The sequence below is a fragment of the Poecilia latipinna genome, unplaced genomic scaffold (assembly GCF_001443285.1).
Source record: "Poecilia latipinna isolate Pla-1442-1.1 unplaced genomic scaffold, P_latipinna-1.0 Scaffold798, whole genome shotgun sequence".
Classification (NCBI taxonomy): domain Eukaryota; kingdom Metazoa; phylum Chordata; class Actinopteri; order Cyprinodontiformes; family Poeciliidae; genus Poecilia; species Poecilia latipinna.
In genome coordinates, this window is record NW_015113414.1 from 32,545 (window position 1) to 43,973 (window position 11,429).

Below are 11,429 nucleotides of genomic sequence, written 5' to 3' on the forward strand. Positions count from 1 at the left end.
GTCTCAAATGTTTCCTTTCAAAGAAAGTTGTCCAGTTTTCACTCTTTGGGTTCAATACTTTTTGTTCCGTTGGTCTCAAACATGTTTTAGTCTCTTCCCAGCAACAAAAACGAGAATTTTCTTTTTAAAAAGAAATAAATAACTTCTATTAGGTATATGTGTCCAATTCTTTGAGTAGAAAGCCAAAAAAAAAAACAACAATATATGAAAAGTACTTTGTATTGTCAATGTGATATTACCAGTAAAAATCTCACCCTGAAAAATGACAGATTCCCTGTAACTGCTTGGCACAAATGGCATAAAAATGTGTACAATTCTTGAACTGCAGCTGAGAGCCACACTAAATTACTCTAAAGGGTCCAAATGGCCCCTGAGCCACACTTAGTCAAAATAAAACACTTGTGTCCCAAGAAAATGCAAAAAGAAAAAACAAAACAAAAAAAAAATCCACATTATGTAATTATTCTAAACATGTTTTTCTTTTGCTTATTAGAAGGTTCAAAATGAAAATATGTGACCTCAACTGAAACAAGCAACAATGAAGAAAATGCGGATCAGAAACAGAGATGGGTTATTCTTTTTACCAGGTTACGCTCTTGCCTATATTGTACTTTAACATCCACGCCCAAACCCACATCCCTCTCTGCTTTTCATCACCTCAGCTACGTGTCAAGGGCATTTAGAGGACAGAAAGCAAGACGGAGACGATGTGGGACCGGGCGTGTTATTTCTGTTACTTCTTGCATGTTATGCCTTTGGATTTGAAAAATGTCTTCTTGCTCCGGCATCTTTTTAATGCAAGTCGCCGCTGTAGTTTCAGGATGGATGGATGATGGCAGGAGATGCTGACTTATAGCTCATCTGCTGCAAAGCTGTGGATTAAAATGTGGCTCCTGGCAGCCATTCAGAATATTAACCACCAATCTTTTGTCATGGATGAGTAAAAAACTGTTTTCTTCCTCAACAGCTAGTCTAGAACACCAAATTGCATGTATTATCATTAGTAATTATTATATTACTAGCAGCATTTTTCTACTTTAACCTTGTTTTAGTCAAAAATACCTTCTGAATATCTGTATTTTATTTATTTTTTTTATAAAAAAAATCTCCATTTTGGTTTGTTTTTGCATTTTGATAATGTTTTGGATTTTATTATCATAATCTAATCACTATATGCTATTAATATTACTGACTGGCATTTTCAAAGCAGCAAATTCAGGAGTGCTTTTATTTTCCTTGTCACTGATTGGCTGTAATCTCCATGAGTGATGAGGAAAAGTGTAAGCATTAGCTTCTGTGGTGGTGCACTGTGCATGTTAAGATATATTTGGTAAGATATATTTGATATATTTGGTGTTTGAATTACTAAAATAGGGAGTTGCAAACATCTCAAGTATTTGTGGATTTCAGCTACTTTCGGGTGGCTAGAAATACCAAGATCCCACTGAAGTAGTAGTATTTATTTATCATTATTATTATTATTATTACTCCACTTAAAGCATATTTTTGTAAAATAAAATGGTTTTATTTTTTTTTTCCTTTTTTTTTTTTTATGAAAAAATAGATCCCAACCTGAAGGCACCATTCCAGACACATCTATCATCTGTCTGTGTTCTAGTTTATCTGAGTTAGTTTTTGCTTTGTCTTCACTTTCTGTGTTGTAAAATGCCAAGTGATTGATTGACTGATTGAACTCAGCCAATCAAATGAATCAAACTCTTGGTGCTTTAACATGCACCAGGAGTGCCTGTTAATAAACAAATGTATTTTATTACATTTTTAAATAATGCATCAGAGCATCACTATAATCAATCTTCAAAAAGATCCATAATTTTCAGAAACCACTCCAAAAATGAGCAAGAATCATAGAACTGTACTAAGACGTGTTTCATAAAAGTATTTTTTGGGAAGATGAGCGACCGCCTTCATCTCCTGATTGGTCGACGTCGGTGACTCCAGCCAGATTCAAATCTTTGGCTGTGGTTTGCTGACCACTACAGTTTGACAGGGTCCTTTGTGTTCCGTCAGGACAAAGAGGGTGAAAGGTGGTGGTGGTGGTGCTGTGGAGGATAGAAGAAGCTCATACACCCCCCACCCGCCAACGCACCCCACCTCATCTGTAAAGTTCTCTCTGGCTGACCTTTGACCCCTCTTGCCTTTGTCCAAGTAAAAATAACTAAATCTGTTCTGGCAAATGAATGCCTTTGAGACCGCCGCCCTTGTTGTACATCTCTGCGTGGCTTTTTCTCCTCCGTCCGTGCCTGATAATATGGAAGGTTGACTTAAAGATTACGCTCAGATTAAGTTGGAGTCTTCTGGCAGATGGTGGCGCTTCTCTTTCTCGCTCGCCGCTGGCCCCGGGGTAAACTTCTTGTTTCTTAATGAAAGACGGCAAACAGAAAATTGTCTTGTAATGAACCTGTGAGATTAAGGTTAATAAATGTACTTGGCAGCCGCTGCGTTAGTTAAGAGTCCGCTCGATTGGACCGTTTGGGTTTTAGAATTTGTCACAAAACGGGGGATGATTGCCGAGATGTGAACCCAGCTGGAGCATCAGGTTAAAATAAGTTGTTATTTTTAGATTGTGTTTGTTTAGTTTCCACAGCGGGTCAGATTTTGTGCTGGGATTAAATAGGTCAGTGAATGAAGCCTCTGCAGAGTAACAGGAAACAAACCATGGTGCCATCATAAAGCCGATCTTCATCCAGCTGAGAAATTGCTTATTCAGAATTAGAAACCAACAAAATCAACAACTTCATGCAATCAGCTGAGTTTCCTTACATAATGTTTTGCTAAGTGGCATTAAATGAGGGAGTAAATTTTCCTGGATTGTTTTTAATCTGGACTGAAGTGAACTGTTCATAAAGGGATTCGAACTGGACAACATGAGCGGATTGTATAGGAATGAATTGGACTGATTTGAACTTCAGATTCCATAACACTGGAAACGTGTGAGTTAGTGGTATAAATGATGTAAATAGACATATTTAAACCATTAAAAAAATAAAAAATAACCAATCAGATAATGATTTTTGTTTTTCCTGTTTTAAAAGTAAACATGACTATTCTGTCAACAAAATAAATTTAAAATGAATAATTAGGATAAAAACTTCAGAATTAATTTAAAAAGTAGTAATGAAAGCTAAGATCAAAACTGGCTGGTGTTTAAAAGTGATGAAACTCAACAAAAAAGGACAGAAAATTCCCATTTTCTATCTCTCTTAAAGTACCACTTAAATTATGTCCTTTGATGCACCTTGTTTTGAAGTTAATGAAATAAAAAAATGTCCATTACATATATATTTTATTTGTTCAAGAACTGAAATATTAATAACATTAATGTAATTTCCAAAGCTGGTCTCCATTGTTTGTATCCTTAAGAGAAACAAAGTTTAAACAAACGAGTTTATATTTAATCATCTGCGGGAAGAAAATTAGAATCTGCAGGTCGGACATCGGAGGAATCTGGGAAACTATTCCACTAGTTCTAGTTCTGATTGCTGAATCTCTAAAGGATGGAGGGAATGTGGAGGTGGGGCGAAAGGCTGAGACCAATCACTCTGACAAAATGCTGGATCAAACTCTTGGGTACAAAAAAGCATCAAAGCTCACCCAGCGCTGAAGCCACTAATGCATTTCCACTGAAAATCCATTGTTTTCTGCGACAAGAGAAGCAGGTTGGAGGGCGGCGCTTTGTTTCTTTTAGTTCCGAAAATCTATTCAAAGCTGATAAATGTATGATTTCTTGGAAAAATAACATAAAAGAATATCTGTTAAACTATTCATACGGCCATTTTTAAAAAAAAGTTTCCTAAATCTTTGATGCTTTGTGAGTCTAAAGGAGTTACGATTTGCCCCGTCTTCCTGACTTTGTGCAACATAGAGATAAAGATAAGAACAATAAGACACGAGTTAAAGATGATGAAACGCCACATCCTGTCAAACAGCAAGCCACTTCTTCCGTGCGTGAGCTCGTGAGCTGGCACGAGGAGGGAAGGAGGCCGAAAGAGATAGAGAGGAAGGTTTCGGGTCAGAGGCTAAGTGAAATATATCCCCACTCTGAGGCATGCAACAGAGAGGATGCAGGAAGCTGAGGGCCAGAGATAAGGGCACAGACGTCCGTGATAAGCACCCAAACACCTGTTAGGGAAGCTTCAGCTCCTCGCCTCGGACCAACACTTACAGGAGGCAATAAAAACACAGCCAGGCCAGGAAGAGGGGGGAAAAAACCGCCGCAGTAATCCGCTTTTCTTTTTCCGAAAGGTGAGCAAAGAGACTGAGAGTGGCTGGGCGCTTGGTGAACGTACGAGGTGCGGGATAAAGCCCCCGTCCTGCTTGGCGCGGCATGCTTAATGGCATATGGCAGGAGCCTACAGCATCATTTGTAAGGTCAGCGGCGAGACACAGCGGTGGCAGAAATGATGCCGTTTGAGTCATGACATGTCAGAGCCGCCCGCCTCGGCGATCAGTCCAGGAAATGGAATGGCTGCCCCCCTCCCCAGCTGTTTTTTTTTTTTTTTTTTTAAACAATCCTACTTTCCTTTGAAAGCCGAGAGAAAAACAGACAAACACAAAACAATCTGGAAGCAGTCAGGAAAGACCTTGGAGACGGCTGACGGGGAGCGCTGAGCAGAGGATTCATGGTGCATCAGAGCTGGAAATACCCTGATCCTCTGATTAATATATGGGTCAAATATGATTGTGATAAGCAATGTCCAATTATTCAAAACAAAGAAGATTTGTTGTGAATATTTTCTATTCTGCTTTTAAGTGTTTACATTAGTTGTTGCTGAAAATGTTAATGGAATGCTTGTGTCGTCCAGAACTGCCTGCTTGCTCTGATGATCTTTTTCTGTAACATCATTCTTATTGTTACGTGTTGCCTAGCATAGCACTGCGTGTTCCTGCTCATTCAGGAACACGCAGTTCCTGGTGTATTTTTAACCATTTAACCTTAACCCTTAAATTATTTTTAACCATTTTTAAGTGGTTAAAAATACTGGTGTATTTTTAACCATTTAAAAATACACCAGTATTTTTAAATGGTTAAAAATACATTTAAACTCAAAACGTAATCATGGGAAAATAGCAAATACCGTTTAATACACCAGAATAGGGGTGAGTATTTGTTATATCATGATGAATTTCTTGTAAGAATTTTGATTTACTGTTGTCACAATAAATTCAAATTAATGACATTTAAAACTCTCTAAAGCTCTCCGTATTCTTGAGTTTTACCATTTTCTCCACTGTTTGTTGATTGAAAGTATGAGTAAATATTAATAAATCCGAAAACATGGTTAAATCCAGTTACAGTGTGCAGTTTAGTGTTACAAATGGGAATGTTTTTTTTTAAAGCAGTATTTGTGTTAGTGAGGCTATGATTGACTTCATGACAGTTATTTAATAAAGTAGTAATTTGTTTTATTGTTACTCTTATCATTATCACAATAGTACCACAAAATGTGATCAGACTTGAAGTCCATATCACTCACCCCTAATTATAGGACATAAAACTTACAGATAAGAGTAATGAAGTACATTTATTAACAGGTCAACAATAACTAAAGACAGCTAAAAACAGCTACACAAAGCTTTTTGACCACAAATATTCTTCCAACACTTTCCCCACAAAACGGGCAGAAAGGCACTTTAAGTGCAGCACTGCTACTAATGAAGCCTCCCTTTATTCTCAGACATTCTTCACCTCTAAGCAGGAAAACGTCCGTCTAACTGAATTCATCCCCAACTCCGTAAGCAGCCAGCCAGCCTTACTGCCTGCTTGCCTTACCGCCTGCCTCGCCCCGGCGAGCGAGCGGGGCGGGGGTGTATCGGCCACATCCATCATCAGCTCTCTCCCCCTCTGTTAATCTCTCTAGGCGTCTTCGGTCAGCAAATACATAAATCAATTATGGTTTTAAGCTTTATGCCATGATTTACCCAACTGATCCCTCCTGGATTACAGCGCAGCTTAAAACGTGTCGGCCAGCGGTAAAGCCGCGACTCGCCTTGACATTCATTGTGCTGCTGCCACGGCGCTCACCGAGCGGCATGGCAGCTGCCACGTCAGGTCTGAGGGATCTTTTTTTTTTTATTATTTTTAATAGAGATAAGACAATCACATCCATCATTAGTAATTTCTTAAAAGATAAGGGACTAACTCATCTTTGGATGAGCAACATTTTAAGAGAGGATCTTACATTTAGGTTCAATGCAAACAAAAAGAATTTTGTACATCACAAAAAAATATTTTTAAATGTAAATGATTTTGATTCTTGAACACATGTATGGGAAAGACCCAAAATAGAGATGTAGCATGTAGTTCTGTGCTTCTAATCACTTTAACAACATTTTCAATTCTAGCTGCACATTAGATATTGTAAGATAATTTAAATATAAAAAGGCATCCAATTAAAAGGCTCCTTTGCCAAGGGAAATATTCATGTTGCTCATCTATTTAATGTTACATTGATGGCTTTAATGCAGTTAAACCTAAAAGGCAGCAGAGAAAGTTTTCACATTTCTTAATTACATGAAAGTAGCTTCAGTATTTCTTAAAGCACTGTTGTATGGGTCTATCGCTTGTTTAGTTTTGCATCCAAATTGCATGGTTCTAATCCATTGCATTATCAAATCATAGGGTTAGAAAAAGAAAACTACACCTTCAAAACGACTGAAATTTCCCGTACTATCTGTGCACTTTGCAATCTTTAAATTAAATTCCCGGTGCTGTTGTAATTTTTAGGAAATTGAAAACTCCCACAAGCGGGGAGGCCGTGACACTGATGCAGCACACAGGCTTTTACATACATAAATCTATTTTTTACATTTATGTAAAGAATACATATGTATATGATGCTGGTATTGGCCCAAAAAGCTAACTACTTCTTCCAGCTGCCTTTTTCCTACAAAAGGCCCTAGAAAAGCAACAGTCTAACGGGATTACATCAGCTTTTCAACTCCCTGCTCAATAATCATATTTAGTTTAGAACTGTAGCTAACTTTACCTAATCTTTGCTCTATATTGGTGCACAGGTCTTCCATCATTGTGTACATTGATATAAAAATGCCTTGTAGGATCTTTGGGGACTGAATTGAACCCTGAACAAAATCTCTTTACTTGACACTTAAATATAATTTTAACCTTTATGTTTAAAATATCTACAACTGATTTAAAATCAATGGAATAAATACAATATCAGGTGCTGAAAAATGACTAAAACTCCTTTGTGTCCTTTAATTTTCCATAAGTGCTTCCATGTATCAGAATCAAAATAATTATAAATATTAGAAAAATATTTTATCAACACAAATGCAACCATGGTATTGTTACTCTGTGTTGGCATGGTTTCCAAATCTCATAACCAATTTCTACATAGTACTATCAAATGGGCCTTTGTGTGGTGTAGTGGTAGAGCAGGAGCCCCGTATATAGGAAAGTCCAGAGTTCGATTCCCGACCTTGAGACGCTGGCAGCATGCCTTCCACCGCTCTCTCACTGTCGACGACCATCAATAAATGCCACTACTACCCAGAAATTATTTAAAATAAATAAAAAATACAATTAAATATGTTTTGTTTTTGTTTTTTTTAAAGAGAGAGATTTGCCTTCCCCAGAGCTAAAATCGTACTGATATTCAAATGTTTAACAATAAAAACCTTGTTTTCTGTGCCAAAATCTTGACATGTAAAGTTGCTAGTTACTACAGCATGTTACAAAATGTGTTTCATGACACGTACAATCAACCTGGGTGTCATAAATCCAGACATAATAAGGAAAGAACTGTAAAAACTGCATAGAAGCTGAATAGTTTGACAACACTTGGAGTTGTTTTGACTCGATGAATAAGAGAGAGACCACTTCATCAGTGAGGTAATACATGTTGAATCCTAAATTCACCTGTTGAGGCAACATGCCGCCCCCGGCCCTGAAGAGCTGGATAAAAAAACCTACATGGTGTTGCCATGTCCTCATTTTCCTACCTGAGGGCTCCTTTGTGACAGGTGACGTCGAGGAGAATAGGGGCTAATTTTTTACGACCAGCTTCCTAGCGTGCTGATATCACTCCATTGGGGCCCCTTGCCAATCTCTGGCGAACCATTCAAGTGGCAACAAAGAGGCTAATTAGAAGCTCTCTCCCTTTAAGCCACGAAGGGCTCCGTTTTTGATACTTCCCAGGGAGGCTAGGGGGCCTCTGAGGTGGCAATGGCAGCTTTTCACACACACACACACACACACACACACACACACACACACACACACACACACACACACACACACACACTCGGTTTGGCCCTTTGGCTGGAGCACATTTTCTCTTTGTGGCCGCCCTGCTCACAGTCTGCCAGACTGATAGAATCAGAGAGAAGGAACCGACACATCTTCTTTCATGTGGCGGGGACCCAGAGAGGGGATGCTAATGGGATATCGACGGGATTAGAACCCAGAGCGTTCAGGTGCAGGAGAACAGAGGAGAGACGAGGGGGCGCTATGAACCTGAACTAAAATTTATTGACTTAGTTGCTATCCATTGGAAAGTTGACGATGATGCACAAACTGGAATACAGTAGGAAAGTTTTCACAGAGATGAACTTCTGCTGAATATCCCCTAAACCTTCACTTTCCTCATAGTTGCTCAATGTGTGTTTGTAGATAAATTATGGCACAACCAACAGCCTCTGGGACCCCAGATGCACATCAGGAAGTGAGGACTGATAACACATCTGCATTTCACCTGATAAGCAGTTGAATTAGGACAGCAGCCCCACACCTGAACAGGCACAGCACATGTACAGAAACATATACAATATTCCAAACATTTTTAATAATTTGCAACTTTGGTGGGTTTTTTTTTTTTTTTTTTACATGAACAACCATTTAAGGCCATGTTACAGCATCTCAATTAGATTTAGATCCAAACTTTGAGTAGGCCACTCCAAAAGCAGATTCTTGGGTGTCTGTTTTGGACAACCCAAGTGCACCTGAGCTTATTAATAGAGATAGGATTATTTATTACTCAGAACGATCTCTACTTCAACCTGAAGGCGAGCAAATTATCTTTTGAGGGTAGAATAACAAATGGAGACATTAAAGTTTCTTTTACATTTACTAAACTTTCATGTTCATCCATGCTCAGATGGACTTGCTCCCTCCCTGCACCCTCCTCCTTATTTTTACAGAAGTCACAGAAAGAGCACCACAGAGACGGCCTCCTCTGTCGGCAGAAAGAATGGCGTTGCAATTTTAGCCATGTGACAGTCTTTGTAGTATTTAGTGAAGAATCCTAATCAATTTGAGCAATTCCTCACTGAGTCAGTTAACCTGCTACAAGTTTCATTGACGTGCATGGGCATTAGCTTAAGGCAGAGGTTCCCAAACTGGGGGGCGCCGTGTCATTGCAGGGGGGGCGCGGGAAGCCGTCTGGATGAAAAACAAAACAAAACATGAACACTGTATGCGCTGGGTTTTTACCTTAGAATGGCCAACTCTCTGTTATTCCTATGTCAATTTGATGCAGTAGAGGCTTCCACACTTCCCATGTTTGTGTCCTCTGTCACTTTTATCAGCAGTTAAAACTGTTTAATCCGTTGTTAACATGTTGTAACCTGTTTTTTCGAGCCGCCTTTAAACGCAACATGAGCGCTACGACGCTCGCGCTGGGTTTACCCCTGTGAAGGAGACCTGCTGCTGCTGGGCGGAGCTACGTAGGTTTGTGTTAGAATCACGGCAGCAAACCAGCAAAACGCAAAGAACTTTTCACAGTTTTTCCCTCCAAACTAACCGACTGAGTTGAGTAAAGCTGTTGAATGCAGGTAATGTTAGCTAAAGGATGACTAGCTAATATCAATACAGAACCTTAAGCTTAACAAGTACCTTGTAGGCTACCGATGTTGGTGTCTATTTTCAGCTACGTACATTGCCCCCAAAAAAGAGGAGCCCCAGCGGAGGAAAACGATGGGGCCCTTAAGTCATTCTGTGCCTGGCCACATCTCCTGAGCAACACTGAGGTACCTGGTCACACCAAGTACAGCAGCCAACTTTTATCACGCGTGTGCATCCCTTACCTCTTATCTCGGCAACAAAGCCGTTTTAATCACCCTGCTGATTAGATCGCTTCCCCTACTGCCATTAGAACTACCTCCACCTCCGTTTGGAGACGCCTTTCACTTCAATATTTCCAAAGTAAAATGAAAACAATCCCATTTTACCTGAAGCCATCAACAGCCTGAATAAGAATCCAGAGCTTGATGTGTCTTAAAGTGTGTGTTTGTAGTTTGTGCAGCCAATTCCACATGATGTATCCCCTCCCTGTGTTAAATCTTTAATCGATACATCTCCCTTTCCTGACAGTGAGGACAGAGCCCAGATCTGAGATCAGAGCGATGGCGGTGTAAATCTTTACGGTTCAACCAGAGCCTTTTAAAGCCTGTCTATAATTGGGCCTCAGCCAGCAGCTGCCGTCACCGAGGGCCCGGTCAAATCGGGAGCTCCTCGGGGGCACAAACAAACACCGCGCCGCCCAGAAGGGCAAAGGAAGCACCTGTGTGTGAAGATAAAAGGGAAGACGACGTCAACAGCCCTCTGCCGCCGTCTCTGGCTCAGATTGCTGGAGAGGCGTTTTTGTACTGCGGGATGATTAAACCGCCATACTGTAACTGTGAGCCGGGAAGACTTGGCTCACAGAGTGATTTGAAATAGGGGGTAATCCACTGCCATGTAATGGATGCTTTGTTGTCAGGATAAAATGCTAAGAGCTTCACAGGTTGGGACCGCGAGCCCCTCACTCCTGAGGTGCTCCTGTTTCAGAAGATTTGGCCCACATCTCCATCACTTCATCCTCACAGTACAGAGTGAGGCTCGATTTGCATTGTGACGTTAAACAAAGGAAAACGGAGGAGCTGTGGCGGCGCTGATGACAGTGCTGGGTTAGGGTTCAGCACCACAGCTCTGAGTGTCTGTCATTTCTACACGACACCTGTCATTAGGAGTTTTCTGCAGCCGCGCATCATAAACTGATACTCCTGCTGCCATTCAAGTAAACAGAACTCAGTGAAGCATGTACTTAAAAAAAAAGAGCAAATTTACCCCAAAGATGCTTCTTCTGTTACCAAGGCTTACTCAGCAGCTAATTGGACGATGATACATTTGACATTTACTGTGGCTTATTTCTATATTTAATCAGCATCGCCTTCACATGCTCCGGGTTACCAAGAGACGTGCAGTTGGCATTTCTGCAATTCGATGATAATAATACAGTGGACCTCTAAATAGTCCAGTTTAAATGATACTAGATATGAACCAATAAGAGTGTTCTTTGGTAATACTAAGTCTGAGGGCGATTAGGAAATTATGTTTGTTTTTTTGTTTGGTTTTGGGCAGTGGTGGGAAGTAACGAAGTACAAGTACTTCGTTACTGTACTTAAGTACA

At 40.0% G+C, this 11,429-nt stretch overlaps 1 protein-coding gene across 3 annotated transcripts in view; it reads right to left on the minus strand.

Moving 5' to 3' along the window:
* Positions 1-1,743: 1,743 nt before the first annotated feature.
* Positions 1,744-11,429, minus strand: part of LOC106956222 (zinc finger and BTB domain-containing protein 16-A-like) — a 48,128-nt gene continuing 38,442 nt past the window's right edge. For all 3 annotated transcript variants that reach the window (XM_015046922.1, XM_015046920.1, XM_015046921.1), the window contains one exon: positions 1,744-2,377. In XM_015046922.1, the coding sequence (XP_014902408.1) occupies positions 2,296-2,377 (82 nt within the window). In that variant the 3' untranslated portion in view covers positions 1,744-2,295. The remainder of the gene's footprint in view (positions 2,378-11,429) is intronic.